Source organism: Cervus elaphus, chromosome 24, assembly GCF_910594005.1.
Source record: "Cervus elaphus chromosome 24, mCerEla1.1, whole genome shotgun sequence".
Taxonomy (NCBI): Eukaryota; Metazoa; Chordata; class Mammalia; order Artiodactyla; family Cervidae; genus Cervus; species Cervus elaphus.
The window spans coordinates 15,754,297-15,766,921 of NC_057838.1; the positions used below are offsets into that span (position 1 = coordinate 15,754,297).

Here is a 12,625-nt window from a genome sequence, read left to right on the forward strand (position 1 = left end):
CGTACCGGGGTGGACAGGGAGGCACATTCTAAGCTTTTAGAATTGCTTCTTCAATCAAAGAACAAACTAATTGGAAAGACGTTGCATATCTGAGCCTTATTCTGAAATTCAGAAATCTTTGGACAGCAAGAGTTTGAGTTCTTTAGATGTTTAATTGTAATATTACCACTAGGTGGCACATACTTACTGATAAATTCTTAAAGATGCTCAGACACAGGTTTAAAAATTGCTTTTTCGTTCCCCAAACTCACCAGGGTTTAATTTTGGAATATTTTGCATTGGTTTTCCTTAAGAAATTTCCTTAACTTTAGTTGTTTAGTGCTGTAACAGCTTCCCAGGTGGCTCAGTGGTAAAGAATCCTCCTGCAGGATGGGGGGTTCAGTCCTTGGGTCAGGAAGATCCCCTGGAGGATGCCATGGCAATCCACTCTAGTATTCTTGCCTGGAGAGTCCCATGGACAGAGAAGCCTGGCAGGCTGCAGTGCATGGGGTCCCAAAGAGTTGGACATGACTGAGCAACTGAGCACACACACATAATAGCTTATAGGTGATTTTTCATTATCTATGAATTATCTTTAAAATCTTTTAAAAAATTAATTAATTAATTTTTGGCTGCCCTGGGTCTTCCTTGCTTTGCACAGGCTTTCTATAGTTGTGGTGAGCAAAGGCTACTCTTCATTGAGTTGTGGGGGCTTCTCATTGAAGTGGCTTCTCTTTCTGCGGAGCACAGGCTGTAGGCACAGGCTTCAGTAGTTGCGGCTCACAGGCTCTATAGTTGCCTCACAGGCTTGGTAGTTGCCCTATGTGGGGTTAGTTGCTCTGTGGCAAGTGGAATCCTCCCAAACCAGGGATTGAACCTGTGTCCCCTACATTGGCAGGTGGATTCTTATCCACTGCACCCCCAGAGAGTTACCGTGAAAGTGGCTGTCGTGTCCAACTCTTTGGGACCCCATGGACTATACAGTCCGTGTCTCCAGGAGAGAATACTGGAGTGGGTAGCTTTTCCCTTCTGCAGGGGATCTTCCCAACCCAGGGAGTGAACCCAGGTCTACCCTTATTGCAGGCAGATTCTTTACCAGCTGAGCCACCAGGGAAGCCCAAGAATACTGGAGTGGGTAGCCTGTCCCTTCTCCAGGGGATCTTCCTGACTCAGGAATCGAGCCGGGGTCTCCTGCATTACAGGCAGATTCTCCACCAACTGAGCTATCAGGGAAGCACCACCAGGGAAGTCCTATAAATGTTTAACTTAGCATCATTATAATAATTTGAGAGGTAAGAATGTTTTAAATCTGCAAATGTTAGTATAGCTTAGATATTCTTAAATTAGTTTAAATTATCTGATGTTTTTTTGAATTGTATCTGTCTTTTCTTTTTTCCTATGAAATAAATTAATAAGTGAAATTTAGGTATTCTGTGTACAAAAATCTATTGTTTGATTTACAAAAATAGATTTTTGTTTGATTGTATTTTTCACGACTTTTATGCCAAATAGTGTCCAGGACCACATGCAATTTAACACCTGTGTTCTTTTTGATGCTGAAGTTGGCAAAAAGAAAATGATGGCATGCATTTTATAAATTGTAAATTTTGTAAGCATCATAAAAGCCTTTTAGGGACAAGCTCTAAAATAACATTGGCAAAATTACTAGGCCATATAATTTTTAGTCATTTTTAACCTAAAGATTCTTTTTTTCCATTTTTCTTTTCAAATTAAATTTTCCAGCTGTCATTTTAAAAAAAATATTTTGGCTATGCTACATGGCATGTGGGATCTTAGTTCCCAAACCATGATCAAACCCATCCCTCTTGTTTTGGCAGCATAACCACTGGACCACCTGGGAAGTCTCTAAAGTTATATTTTTAAAAAACTGAATATATATTTAGAAAAAGAACTGTATTAAAGTAGAATAACATGTATTGATTGCTTATTATGCAAGAAAACTCTCATCTATTATTTCCTTTAATACTTAATGTTTCCTTTAATACTTACGGTGATTGCATTAGCCACATTTTACAGGTGAAGAAATTGGGCACAGAAAGTTTCAAAAAATTGTATGAATGTGCCAGCTATCTGCTGTAACACCAAAACTGGAATGGAATTAGTTTTACTACAGTAAGAAACTATGCCTTTCAATTTTTATTATTTCATTACCATTGCCTTGTTACTTAAAGAGGAATCAAAATTATTCTTATAAAATGTATTAATATTCACTACTTTGGTACACTGATGGTCTTAACTAACTGTAACTAAGTCTGAGATAAATCATTAAAATATCTTAGTGAATTGAGAATCTGTCCCTTTTGGCTATTAACATACAAAATTTCCCCAACTTTGCTATATTCCAAAATATTCCAAAAAATAATAATCAAGTCTAGTGTATTGTACAGTGCTTAGTTTCAGTTCAAGCTCAACAGCTGAACCAAGCGGATGTTAAAATTATACAGTTAAAGATGAATCTTACTATTTTTCTGTCTTTCTTTAGCCAGAAAAATGTAAGAAAAATAAGTGGTATAACAGTGCCCTACAAGAAGCATACCTCCTCTATAGATGTTCTCATGAGCAAAGACTGGAAAGATGCTACCTATCAAAACACGGTACGTGTGTTGTTTATTCTTCACCACCACAAAATAAGGATTTATTTAAGAGCATCTTTCCAAAACATGTTTGCACATTTAAAAATCTCTCTCTCCGTTTCATAGGAAAATAGAATATCTTTGTCCAATGAAAATTTATTCTTATATGGATTAACAGTATTTATTTTTTGCCCTCTGAAACTATTTTCCATGAGTAAATATGCACTCCATTTTTTAAATTAATTTCTGTTGGCGTGTAGCTGCTTTACAATGTTGTATTATTTTCTGCTCTGCAGCAAAGTGAATCAGCCATATGTATACATACATTCCCCCTTTTTTCGATGTCTTTCCCATTTGAGTCACCACAGAGGACTGAGAAGGGTTCCCTGTGCTGGTTCTCATTAGTTATCTATTTTATGCACAGTATCAGTAGTGTATGTACGTCAATCCCAACCTCCCAATTCATCCCACCCCTGGCATCTCCCCTCGGTAACTATACATTTGTTTTCTACATCTATAGTTTCTGTTTCCACTTTGCAAATAAGTTCATCTCTACCATTTTTCTAGATTCCACATAAAGCAATGTTATATCAATGTAATGTTTGTTTTTCTCTTTCTGACTTACTTCACTCTGTATTAGAGTCTCTAGGTCCATCCATGTCTCTGCAGATGCCACTTTTTCATTCCTTTTTGTGGCTGAGTAGTATTCTTTTGTCTCTTCTTTATCTGTTCCTCTGTTGTGGACATTCAGGTTGTTTCCATGTATAGTGCCGCAGAGAACACTGAGGCACATGCTTCCTCTCAGATGATACTTTTCTCTGGATATATGTCCAGGGATGGGATTGCTGGATCACACGGCACCTCTATTTTTAGATTTTTAAGGAGCCTCCATCCTGTTCTCCATAGTGGCTGCACCAATTTACATTCCCACCAAAAGTGTAGGAGGGTTCCCTTCTCTCTACACCCTTTCCAACATTTATTATTTGTAGACTTTCTGATGATGACCATTCTTACCAGTGTGATAATTCCTGGTAGTTTTGATTTGCGTTTCTCTAATAATTAGTTATGTTGCACATCTTTTTGTGTGTTGTTTGGCTATTTATATGTCCTTTTGGAGTAGTGTCTATTTAGCGAGCACTCTATTTAAATGTACGTGTTTTGATTAGTGCTCCTGTCATCTATATTCTTAACCTTTCTACATAGATTCTCTTGTGTATTTCAAAGCATTTATTTCAAAATTAGAAGCTATGGCTTTAACATATATTCCTTGAGTGAAACTTTCATTTGGATAGGCTATATTATTTTAGAACAAAGTATTTTTCAAAATGTTTTATTTTTTAAAAAATTCAAGGCAGAGATAAAAAGTAATCTTTTAACTTTTTTAATTAGGTAAAAAAGTATAATATTTCAAAGCATCTTCAAAGTTCTCTTGAATCATAAATATTGTGGTTTACGGGTAGCTTTTTAAAGGAATTTATAGGGTTTGTAGCAGCTACAATACATTTTTAACTCTAAAAAGAATTTAATAGTTGCATGGAAATGATTTTTCAATAAATAAATATATTTAAATTTTTTTCTGCTTAGTGGTCATAAGTATATATATATTTTTTTCTTACAAGGCACCTTCTGATTTTCTCCACTTAAGTTCTAAAGCAGACTTTTCTAAGGGAGGATCTGGTCTTTTGTGCTTACTGAATTTTAAAGTAAGAGTGATATTTTTTTCTCCTGTAGAAAAGTTTAAAACATATATAAAAACATTTTATTTGAGAAAAAGTTTAAATATTAACCTAGCCACCTAAGTTTAGATTTTAAAGCATATAAATAGATTTGAAAAGAATGGAAAAAGAATGATAAGCAAACTCCTGTGGTCAAAAGACTTTTATTACCACAAATATGATTTTATTCCTTGAGCTGAAGATATAATGTCTCTGTTTATTAGCAATAAAGGTTGAACTCACTTTATTGTCACACATACAATTTTATGCTTTGCATGGGCTATACATTTCTCTGTGTAACCAGAATAAACTGAAATATTTAGTTTTTTTAAACATTGCTATTTTGTAGTACTATATAGTCTAGTCTTTTGCTTTTGAAAGTTATATTGCAGCCATTTCACACTAGCAGTAACCTGGCCTCAGTAACTTATTTTGCCTTTGCTGTTGTTGTATGTGCTAGGGTGTTTATGTCTGCATCCTTTGGCATTCTTACTTGTCCAGAGACCTGGAACGGGGTTATTTCTGATTGATTTTTCAGCAACAAACCATTTTCTTGATGAAAGTCTGATGATTTTTGCATGCAGAATTTGTATAATTCAGCCTGATTATAGAAAGCCTTGTGCCTAAGGACTCTCATTTTGTGCCTGAAGTATCCCAAATTGACGGGCATGAACAGACTTCTAGGAGTTCAGTCTTTGCATCACAGGTTCACTCACTTCATACTCCCTCTTCACTGCCTCCAAAAGAGAATTTAGTCCTGGCCTGCTTAACTTCTAGAGTGGATTCTAGGATGTATATAGCTTCTTACTGTATTCAAAGTAGGTTTGAGAGATAATTAACCATTATTCAAATATTTTACAGAAGGTCAGTTACTTAAATGTTTAGTTGCTTAGAGGCAAACCATTTATTTCATTCCAGCAGCTGGGGGATTTCTCTACTCCCAGTTATATTCCATTGTTTGTGTGTACCACAGTTTATTTATCCATTCACCCATTGAAAACATCCTGGTGGCTTCCAGGTTTTAGAGACTATGAGAAAAGCTGCTGTAAACATTTATGTGCAGAACTGTTTGGGCACAAGTTTTCAGCTTATTTGAGTAAGTATTAGGGAATGCAACTGCTGGGTTACATAGTAAGAGTATGTTTAGTTTTGTAAGAAACTGTCCAAGTATCTTCCATCGTGACTGTCATTTTGCATTCCCACCAGCAGTAAGTGAGAATTCCTGTTGTTCCACATCCTTGGTGTGAGCTGTTCTAACAGGTGTGTAGTGGTATCTCATTGTTTTAGTTGCAATTCTTGAATGACATGATGATGAACATCCTTTAATGTACTAATTTGCCATCTTTGAATCTTCTTGAGTTGTCTCTTTATTCCTCATTTTACAATCCAGTTGTTCATTTTTTCATTATTGAGTTTTAAGATTCTTTGTGTGTTTTGAATAAGGGCCCTTTGTCAGATATGTATTCTGTAAATACTTTCTCTCACTCTGCGGATTGTCTTCTTATTCTCTTGAGAGTGTTCTTTGTAGAATATATGTTTTTAACTTTAATGAAGTCTAGCCTATGAATGATTTCTTTCATACATCCTGCCTATGGTACTATATCTAAAAAGTTATCAGCGTACCCCAAATCATCTAGATTTTCTCCTGTGTTACTCTCTAGGAATTTTACAGTTTTGTATTTTACATTTAAATGTGTGGTATGTTTTGAGTTAATTTTGTGAAAAGTATAAGATCTGTGTCTAGATTCTGTGTGTGTGTGCCTGAGTCATGTAGATGATTAGTGATTCCAACATCATTTGTTGAAAATGTTAGCTTTTCTCCACTATACTATCTTTGCTTCATTGTCAAAGATCAGTTGACTGTATTTGTTGGCATATTTCTTTACTCTCTATTCTGTTCCATCAATCTATTTTTATTATTTTCCCAATATTATACCATCTTGGTATATACAAGTATATACTTGTATATATAATATTATACATCTTTTTAGTAAGTCTTGAAGTCAGGTATATACTTGTATATATATACAGGTATATATATACAGGTATATACTTGTATATATATATACAGGTATATACTTGTATATATAATATTATACATCTTTTTAGTAAGTCTTGAAGTCAGGTAGGATCAGTTCTCCAACTTTGCCCTTCTTCAGTATTGTGTTGGCTATTCTGGGTCTTTGTTTCTCCATATAAACTTTAGAATCAGCTTGATATCCTCAAAATAACTTGTTGATATTTTGATTGATAGTGTATTGAATCTGTAGATCAAATTTGGAAGAACTGAAATCCTGACAATATTGAGTTTTCTTATCCATGAACATGGAATAGATCTCCATTTATACAGTTCTTCTTTGATTTCTTTCACTAGAGTTTTATAGCTTCCCTGGTATAGATCTCATCCATATTTTGTTAGATTTTCAGCTAAGTATTTCATTTTGGGAAGTGTCTACATAAATGGTAATGTGTTTTCAGTTTCAAATTACACTTGTTCATTTGCTGGTAAATAAGAAAGCTATTGACTTTTGTGTTAATACTAACCTAGTATCCTGCAACTTTGCTCTAATCACTTATTTGTTCCAGGAGTATATCTCTTGATTCTTTTGGATTTTCTACTTAGATGATAATGTCATCTGCAGACAAAGATAGTTTTCTTTCTTTCTTCTCAATTTGTATCTTTTATTTTCCTATTGCATTAGCTAGGAGTTCTACTACATTTTTTAAAAGAATGGTCTCAGTGGGAGATCCGATCTCAGTGGGAAAGCTTTGCATTTCTCACCATTAAGGATGATGTTAGCTGTAGGTGTTTTGTAGATTCTTCTCAAGTTGAAGAAGTTTCCCTTTACTCCCAGTTTGCTGCGAGTTTTTGTTTTTTATTTTTTATTGTGAATGGGTTTTGAATTTTGTCAAGTGCTGAATCTGCTTATCTTGATAGGATCATGTGACTTTTCTTCTTTAGCCTATTGATATCACGTCAAAGTGTTAGTCACTAAGTCATGTCTGACTCTTTGTGACCCTGTGCACTGTAGCCTGCCAGGCTTCTCCATCCATGGGATTTTCCAGGCAAGAATACTGGAGTGGGTTGCCATTTCATGGATTATGTTAGTTGATATTTGAATGTTGAATCAGCCTTGTATGCCTGGTATACTCCACTTGATTGTGTAGTATAATGCTTCTTTATACAATGGTAGATTAGATTTGCTAATATATTGTGGAGGATATTTATATCTGTATTCATTAGAAATATTGATGACTCTGTAGTTTTCATGTAATGTCTTTATTTGGTTTTGGTATTTCAGGTAATACTGGTTTCATTGAATGAGTCAGGAAGTATTCTCTTTGCTTTTATGTTCTGAAAGAGTTTATAGGAAATATATATAATTTCTTCCTTAAATGTTTGGTAGAATTCACCAGTGAATACATCTGGACTTGATATTTTCTGTTTTGGAAGTTTATTATACTGATAAAATTTTAAATAGATATAGGCCTGTTCAGATTGTCTATTTCTCCTGTGTGAGTTTTGGCAGGTTTTGTTTTTCAAGGGCTTGGTCCTTTTCATTTAGGTTATCAAACTTGTGGGCATGGAGTTATTCATACCATTTATTGATTATCCCTTTAAAGTCCAGGGGATCTGTAGTGATGCCCTCTTTCATTTTTGATGTTAGTAATTTATGTTTTCTCTTTTTTTCCTAAGGCTTGCTAGAGGCTTATTGATTTTCTCTGCTGATTTCCTCTTTCCAATTTCATTGGTTTCTCCTTTAATTTTTATTTCTTTTCTTGTGTTTTTTTTTTAAATTAATTTATTTTGTTTTGGCTGTGCTGGGTCTTCACTGTGGTACAAGGGCTTCTCATTGCAGTGGCTTCTCTCGTTGCAGAGCGTGAGCTCTAGGCACACAGACTTTGGCAGTTGCACCACACAGGCTTAGGGGTTGTGGCACAAGGGCTTAGTTGTTCTGCAGCATGTGAAATCTTCCCAGACCAGGGCTCAAACCCATATTCCCTGAGTTGGCAGATGGGTTCTTTTTTTAAAATTTATTTATCTATTTTGATTGGAGGCTAAATTGCTTTACAATATTGTGGTGGTTTTGGCCATACGCTAACATGAATCAGCCACAGGTGTACATGTGTCCCCATCCCGAACCGCACCCCCTTCCCCATCCCATCCCTATGGGTTGTCCCAGTGCACTGGCTTTGAATGCCCTGTTTCATGCGTTGAACCTGGACTGGTCATCTGTTTCACATATGATAATATACATGTTTTAATGCTATTCTCTCAAATCATCCCACCCTCGCCTTCTCCCACAGAGTCCAAAAGTCTGTTCTTTATATCTGTGTGGCAGATGGATTCTTAACCACTGGGAAGTCCTTGTGTTTACTTTAGATTTAACTTGCTCTTCTTTTTGCTCCCTAAGGTGGAAACTTGTCATATTAATGTTAGATCTTTGTTCTTTCATAATATATGCATTCAGTACTATAAATTCCCCTCTAACCACTGCTTTCACTTTATCTCACAAATTTTGAAAATCTGTATTTTTTTCATTTTATTCAAAATATTTTAAAATTTCTTTTGAGAATTTTTTTTTTACCAGTATGTTATTTGGAAATGTGTTGTTAAAGCTCCATGTATTTTTAGATCTTCTAGTTATCCTTCTGTTTTTTATTTCTACTTTTATTCCACTGTGGTCTGAGGGCAAGCTATTGTATGATATCTATTTTTAAAAACTTTAAGTTATATTTTATGGCCCAGAATGTAGTCTGTCATGGTGAATGTTCTAAGTGAACTTGAGAAGAATGTGTGTCTGCTATTGCTGGATAAAGTAGTCTATAGTCTGTTCTGCCTTTTTATACTGTTAATTGAACACTTCATGTAATTCTGTTTTCTCTCCTTTCTTACCATATCAATTATACTTCCTTCCTAATTTTTCAGTGGTTTTCCTACAGTTTATAGTATTCATTTATAGGTTATCCAAGTCCACTTTCAAATAACACTTTATAATGTCATGACTAATGCATGTACTTTATATTAACAAAATTTTCAAATTCATTCTCTGTCCTTTATATCACTGCTGTCATTTTATATACACACACACACAAATATGTATAACATATAATTAAATATATTGTCACTATCATTTTGGACAAACTATTTTCTGTTTAGATACATTAAGAATGAGAAAAATTAAATGTTTTTACTTTACCTTTACTTGATCATTTTCTGATGCTCTTCCTTGTATAGATCACAGTTTCTGATTTACATCATTTTCTATCTCTCTTTTACCATTTCTTGTAAGGTAGGACTTCTGGCTTCAAATTTCCTTCTTTTTCTTTGTTGCACAATTTGTATATTCCTTTTCTTTTGAAGAATAATTTTATAGCATATAGAATTCTAATTTCATTGGGTTTTTTTCTCTCAACACTTTAAATATTTCATTCCATTCCCCTCTTGCTTGCATAGCTTCTGAGAGGAATTCAATGAAATTCTTATAGTCCCTCCTTTATAGGTAAGGAGCAGAGATAAGAATTACCCCCTCTAGCTTCCTTCAAGAATTTTTCCTTATTTTTTTCATTTTCTGCAGTTCAAATAGGACATGGCTAAGTGTAGTTTTGATGGCTCCGTGGTAAAGAATCTGCCTGCCAATGCAGGAGACATGGGTTCAGTCCCTGGGTTGGGAAGATCCCCTGGAGAAGGAAATGGCAACCCACTTCCAGCATTCTTGCCTGGGAAAATCTCATGAACAGAGGAACCTTTCGGGCTACAGTCCATGGAGATCACAAGAGTCAAACAAGACTTAGCAACTAAGCAATGACAACATCCTGCTTGGTGTTCTCTGAGCTTCTTGGGGCTGTGGTTTGGTGTCTGACATTAATTTAGGAAAGTTATCAGTCATTGTTAATTCAAATGTTTCTTCTGTGCTTTTCTCTCTTTCTTTTCCTTCTGGTATTCCCATTACACACGTTACATTTTTGTAGTTGTCCCATAGATCTTAGGTAATCTGTTCAGTGTTTTTTTCCAGTCTTTTTTCTCTTTGCTCTATCAGTTTAGAAGTTTCTATTGATGAATCCTCAAGGTCAGAGTGTTTCCTCAGCAGTGTCCAGTTTACTGATGAAGCCACCAAAGGCATTCTTCATTTCTGTTACAGTATTTTGATCTCTAGTGTTAAATTTTTTTAAAATGTCTTTTTTATTATTTCTTAGAATTTCCATATTTCTGCTCACATTGCCCATCTGTTCTTGCTTGTTGTCTACTTTTAACATTAGAGCCCTTAGTATATTTATTGTAGTTGCCTCAAATTCATAATCTGATAATTCCAAAATCTCTGCCCTGTTTGGGTCTGTTCCAGTGCTTGCTGTGTTACTTCAAACTGATTTACCTTTAGTAAGCCTTGTAAATTTTTGTGGAAAGGTGAACGTGATGTACTAGGTAAAAAGAACTGTGGTAAAGAGGCCTTTCCTAGTGCAGTGGTAAGGTGCGGGGGAGGGGGAGGCATTTTGTGGGCCCTTGATTACGTCTGTCCTGGGCTTCGAGTTTCATGAGTGCTTCTCCTTCTTTTTTTTACTGCTTAGGTGGTTCATGATGCCTCAAGGGGCCTGGAGTTGGGTATTCCCTTCCCTTACATGGAAGGCTATAGCAGAATTTGCATATTTCCCTTCCACCAGATTGATCAGGCTCTGAAGAAACCCCAGCAGGTTAGTTCCGGTAAAATAGCTTCTCTTGAAGACAGCCTTGTTAGAAAAATTCAATGTTCTGGCATATTTCAGAATGGTTACTGTTTTCTTCCCACTGCATGAAGCATAGGAAAATTTTCCCCAGTCATCACTGTGAGAACCTTGATGGAGCCCCCGGAGGTAAATTCATCGAAGTGTGTCTCCCTCCCCCAAGACTGGGGGCTCTCAGGCTTGTTCACACTGAGCCTCATCAACAAATTTCAGTCCTTATTTCCCTCCCTTGGCATTGGCTCCTGCAGAGGTTTCTCCTCCTGTAAATTGTGGTTCTTTGTATTTGCCAGTAGGCAATTTGTCTCTCCAAATTCAGGGGCAGTTGTTTGCCTTGTGAACTCACTTCCTAAGGGATCAAGGAAGAGTTATTGATTTTCTGTCTGTTGAGCTTTTTACTTGTTGTTAGGATGGAGTGGTAACTTCTCTTTCCAGACAGGGAACTGGACTATCCTTTTTGTTTTTTAGAAAATACTCCCAGCTGTCATGTTTAAAGAAGCACATACCAACAGTTTTTCTGAGATCATGAATGGACAAGCTTCAGAAAAATTATTTAAAGAAGAGAAACCACTGATTTATATTAATATTCGTACTTCCCTCTCAGTTCAGTTCAGTTCAGTCACTCAGTCGTGTGCGACTCTCTGCGACCCCATGAACCGCAGCATGCCAGGCCTCCCTGTCCATCACCAGCTCCCAGAGTTCACCCAAACCCATGTGCATCGAGTCGGTGATGCCATCCAACCATCTCATCCTCTGTCATCCCCTTCTCCTCCTGCCCCCAATCCCTCCCTGCATCAGGGTCTTTTCCAGTGAGTCAGCTCTTCACATCAGGTGGCCAAAGTATTGGAGTTTCAGCTTCAGTATCAGTCCTTCCAATGAACACCCAGGACTGATCTCCTTCAGGATAGACTGGTTGGATCTCCTTGCAGTCCAAGGGACTCTCAAGAGTCTTCTCCAACACCACAGTTGAAAAGCATCAATTCTTTGGTGCTCAGCTTTCTTTCTAATCCTAACCTCCCTTTCATATGGTTGTAAATAAAAATTTTAACATCTGTTATGATTCATGATGCATAACCACCTCTACTCATTTGGAACATTTTTATTTTCTACCTGAAGCTCCTCTTTTATACTTTAAAAATGTGATGTGGATACAGTTCAGAAGATAAGTAAAGGTCCTTTTAATTATCTAAATCTACATTTCCTGTTAACTGCTTTTCACTCTGTATGTCAGGGTTCTTACATGCAGAGCTTTCTGAAGGGAGGAAATTAAACCTTTCTCACTAGGGAGAATTCAGCTCTTAGAAAATAGTTAATGCTGCTGAAGCTGAACACAGACTTACTGTTATTAACAGAGAAATCACTAGTGATTGTTATGTTTTAAAGTATTACATCAGCATTTCCCTCTGACATTTGAATTAGAGTGGTGCTGTTGTATTGGGAGACAGTTCTGCAACTTTTGCGTGTGAAAAGTTCTTGAACAACAGTTTGGATGTTTCTGTTCCCAATTCATCTCCCTGCTGGATGTTTTACTTAAGAATGACTTACGTTTTGAGAAGAAACATAAATTCTATTCTTTTATCATTAACTCTCAATATATGATCAGGGTCCTTTGGATCCAAT

The 12,625-nt window shown here is 36.1% G+C and overlaps 1 protein-coding gene across 6 annotated transcripts in view; it reads left to right on the forward strand.

Annotated features, from left to right (window-relative positions):
* The window catches only part of ZCWPW2 (zinc finger CW-type and PWWP domain containing 2), a 138,164-nt gene that overhangs the window by 81,749 nt on the left and 43,790 nt on the right, over positions 1-12,625 (forward strand). For 5 of the 6 annotated variants that reach the window (XM_043887067.1, XM_043887066.1, XM_043887065.1 and 2 more), the window contains one exon: positions 2,483-2,594. The exons of the other annotated variant lie outside the window; for it this stretch is intronic. In XM_043887067.1, coding sequence (XP_043743002.1) covers positions 2,483-2,594 — 112 coding nt within the window. The remainder of the gene's footprint in view (positions 1-2,482; positions 2,595-12,625) is intronic. 6 annotated transcript variants of the gene reach the window in all.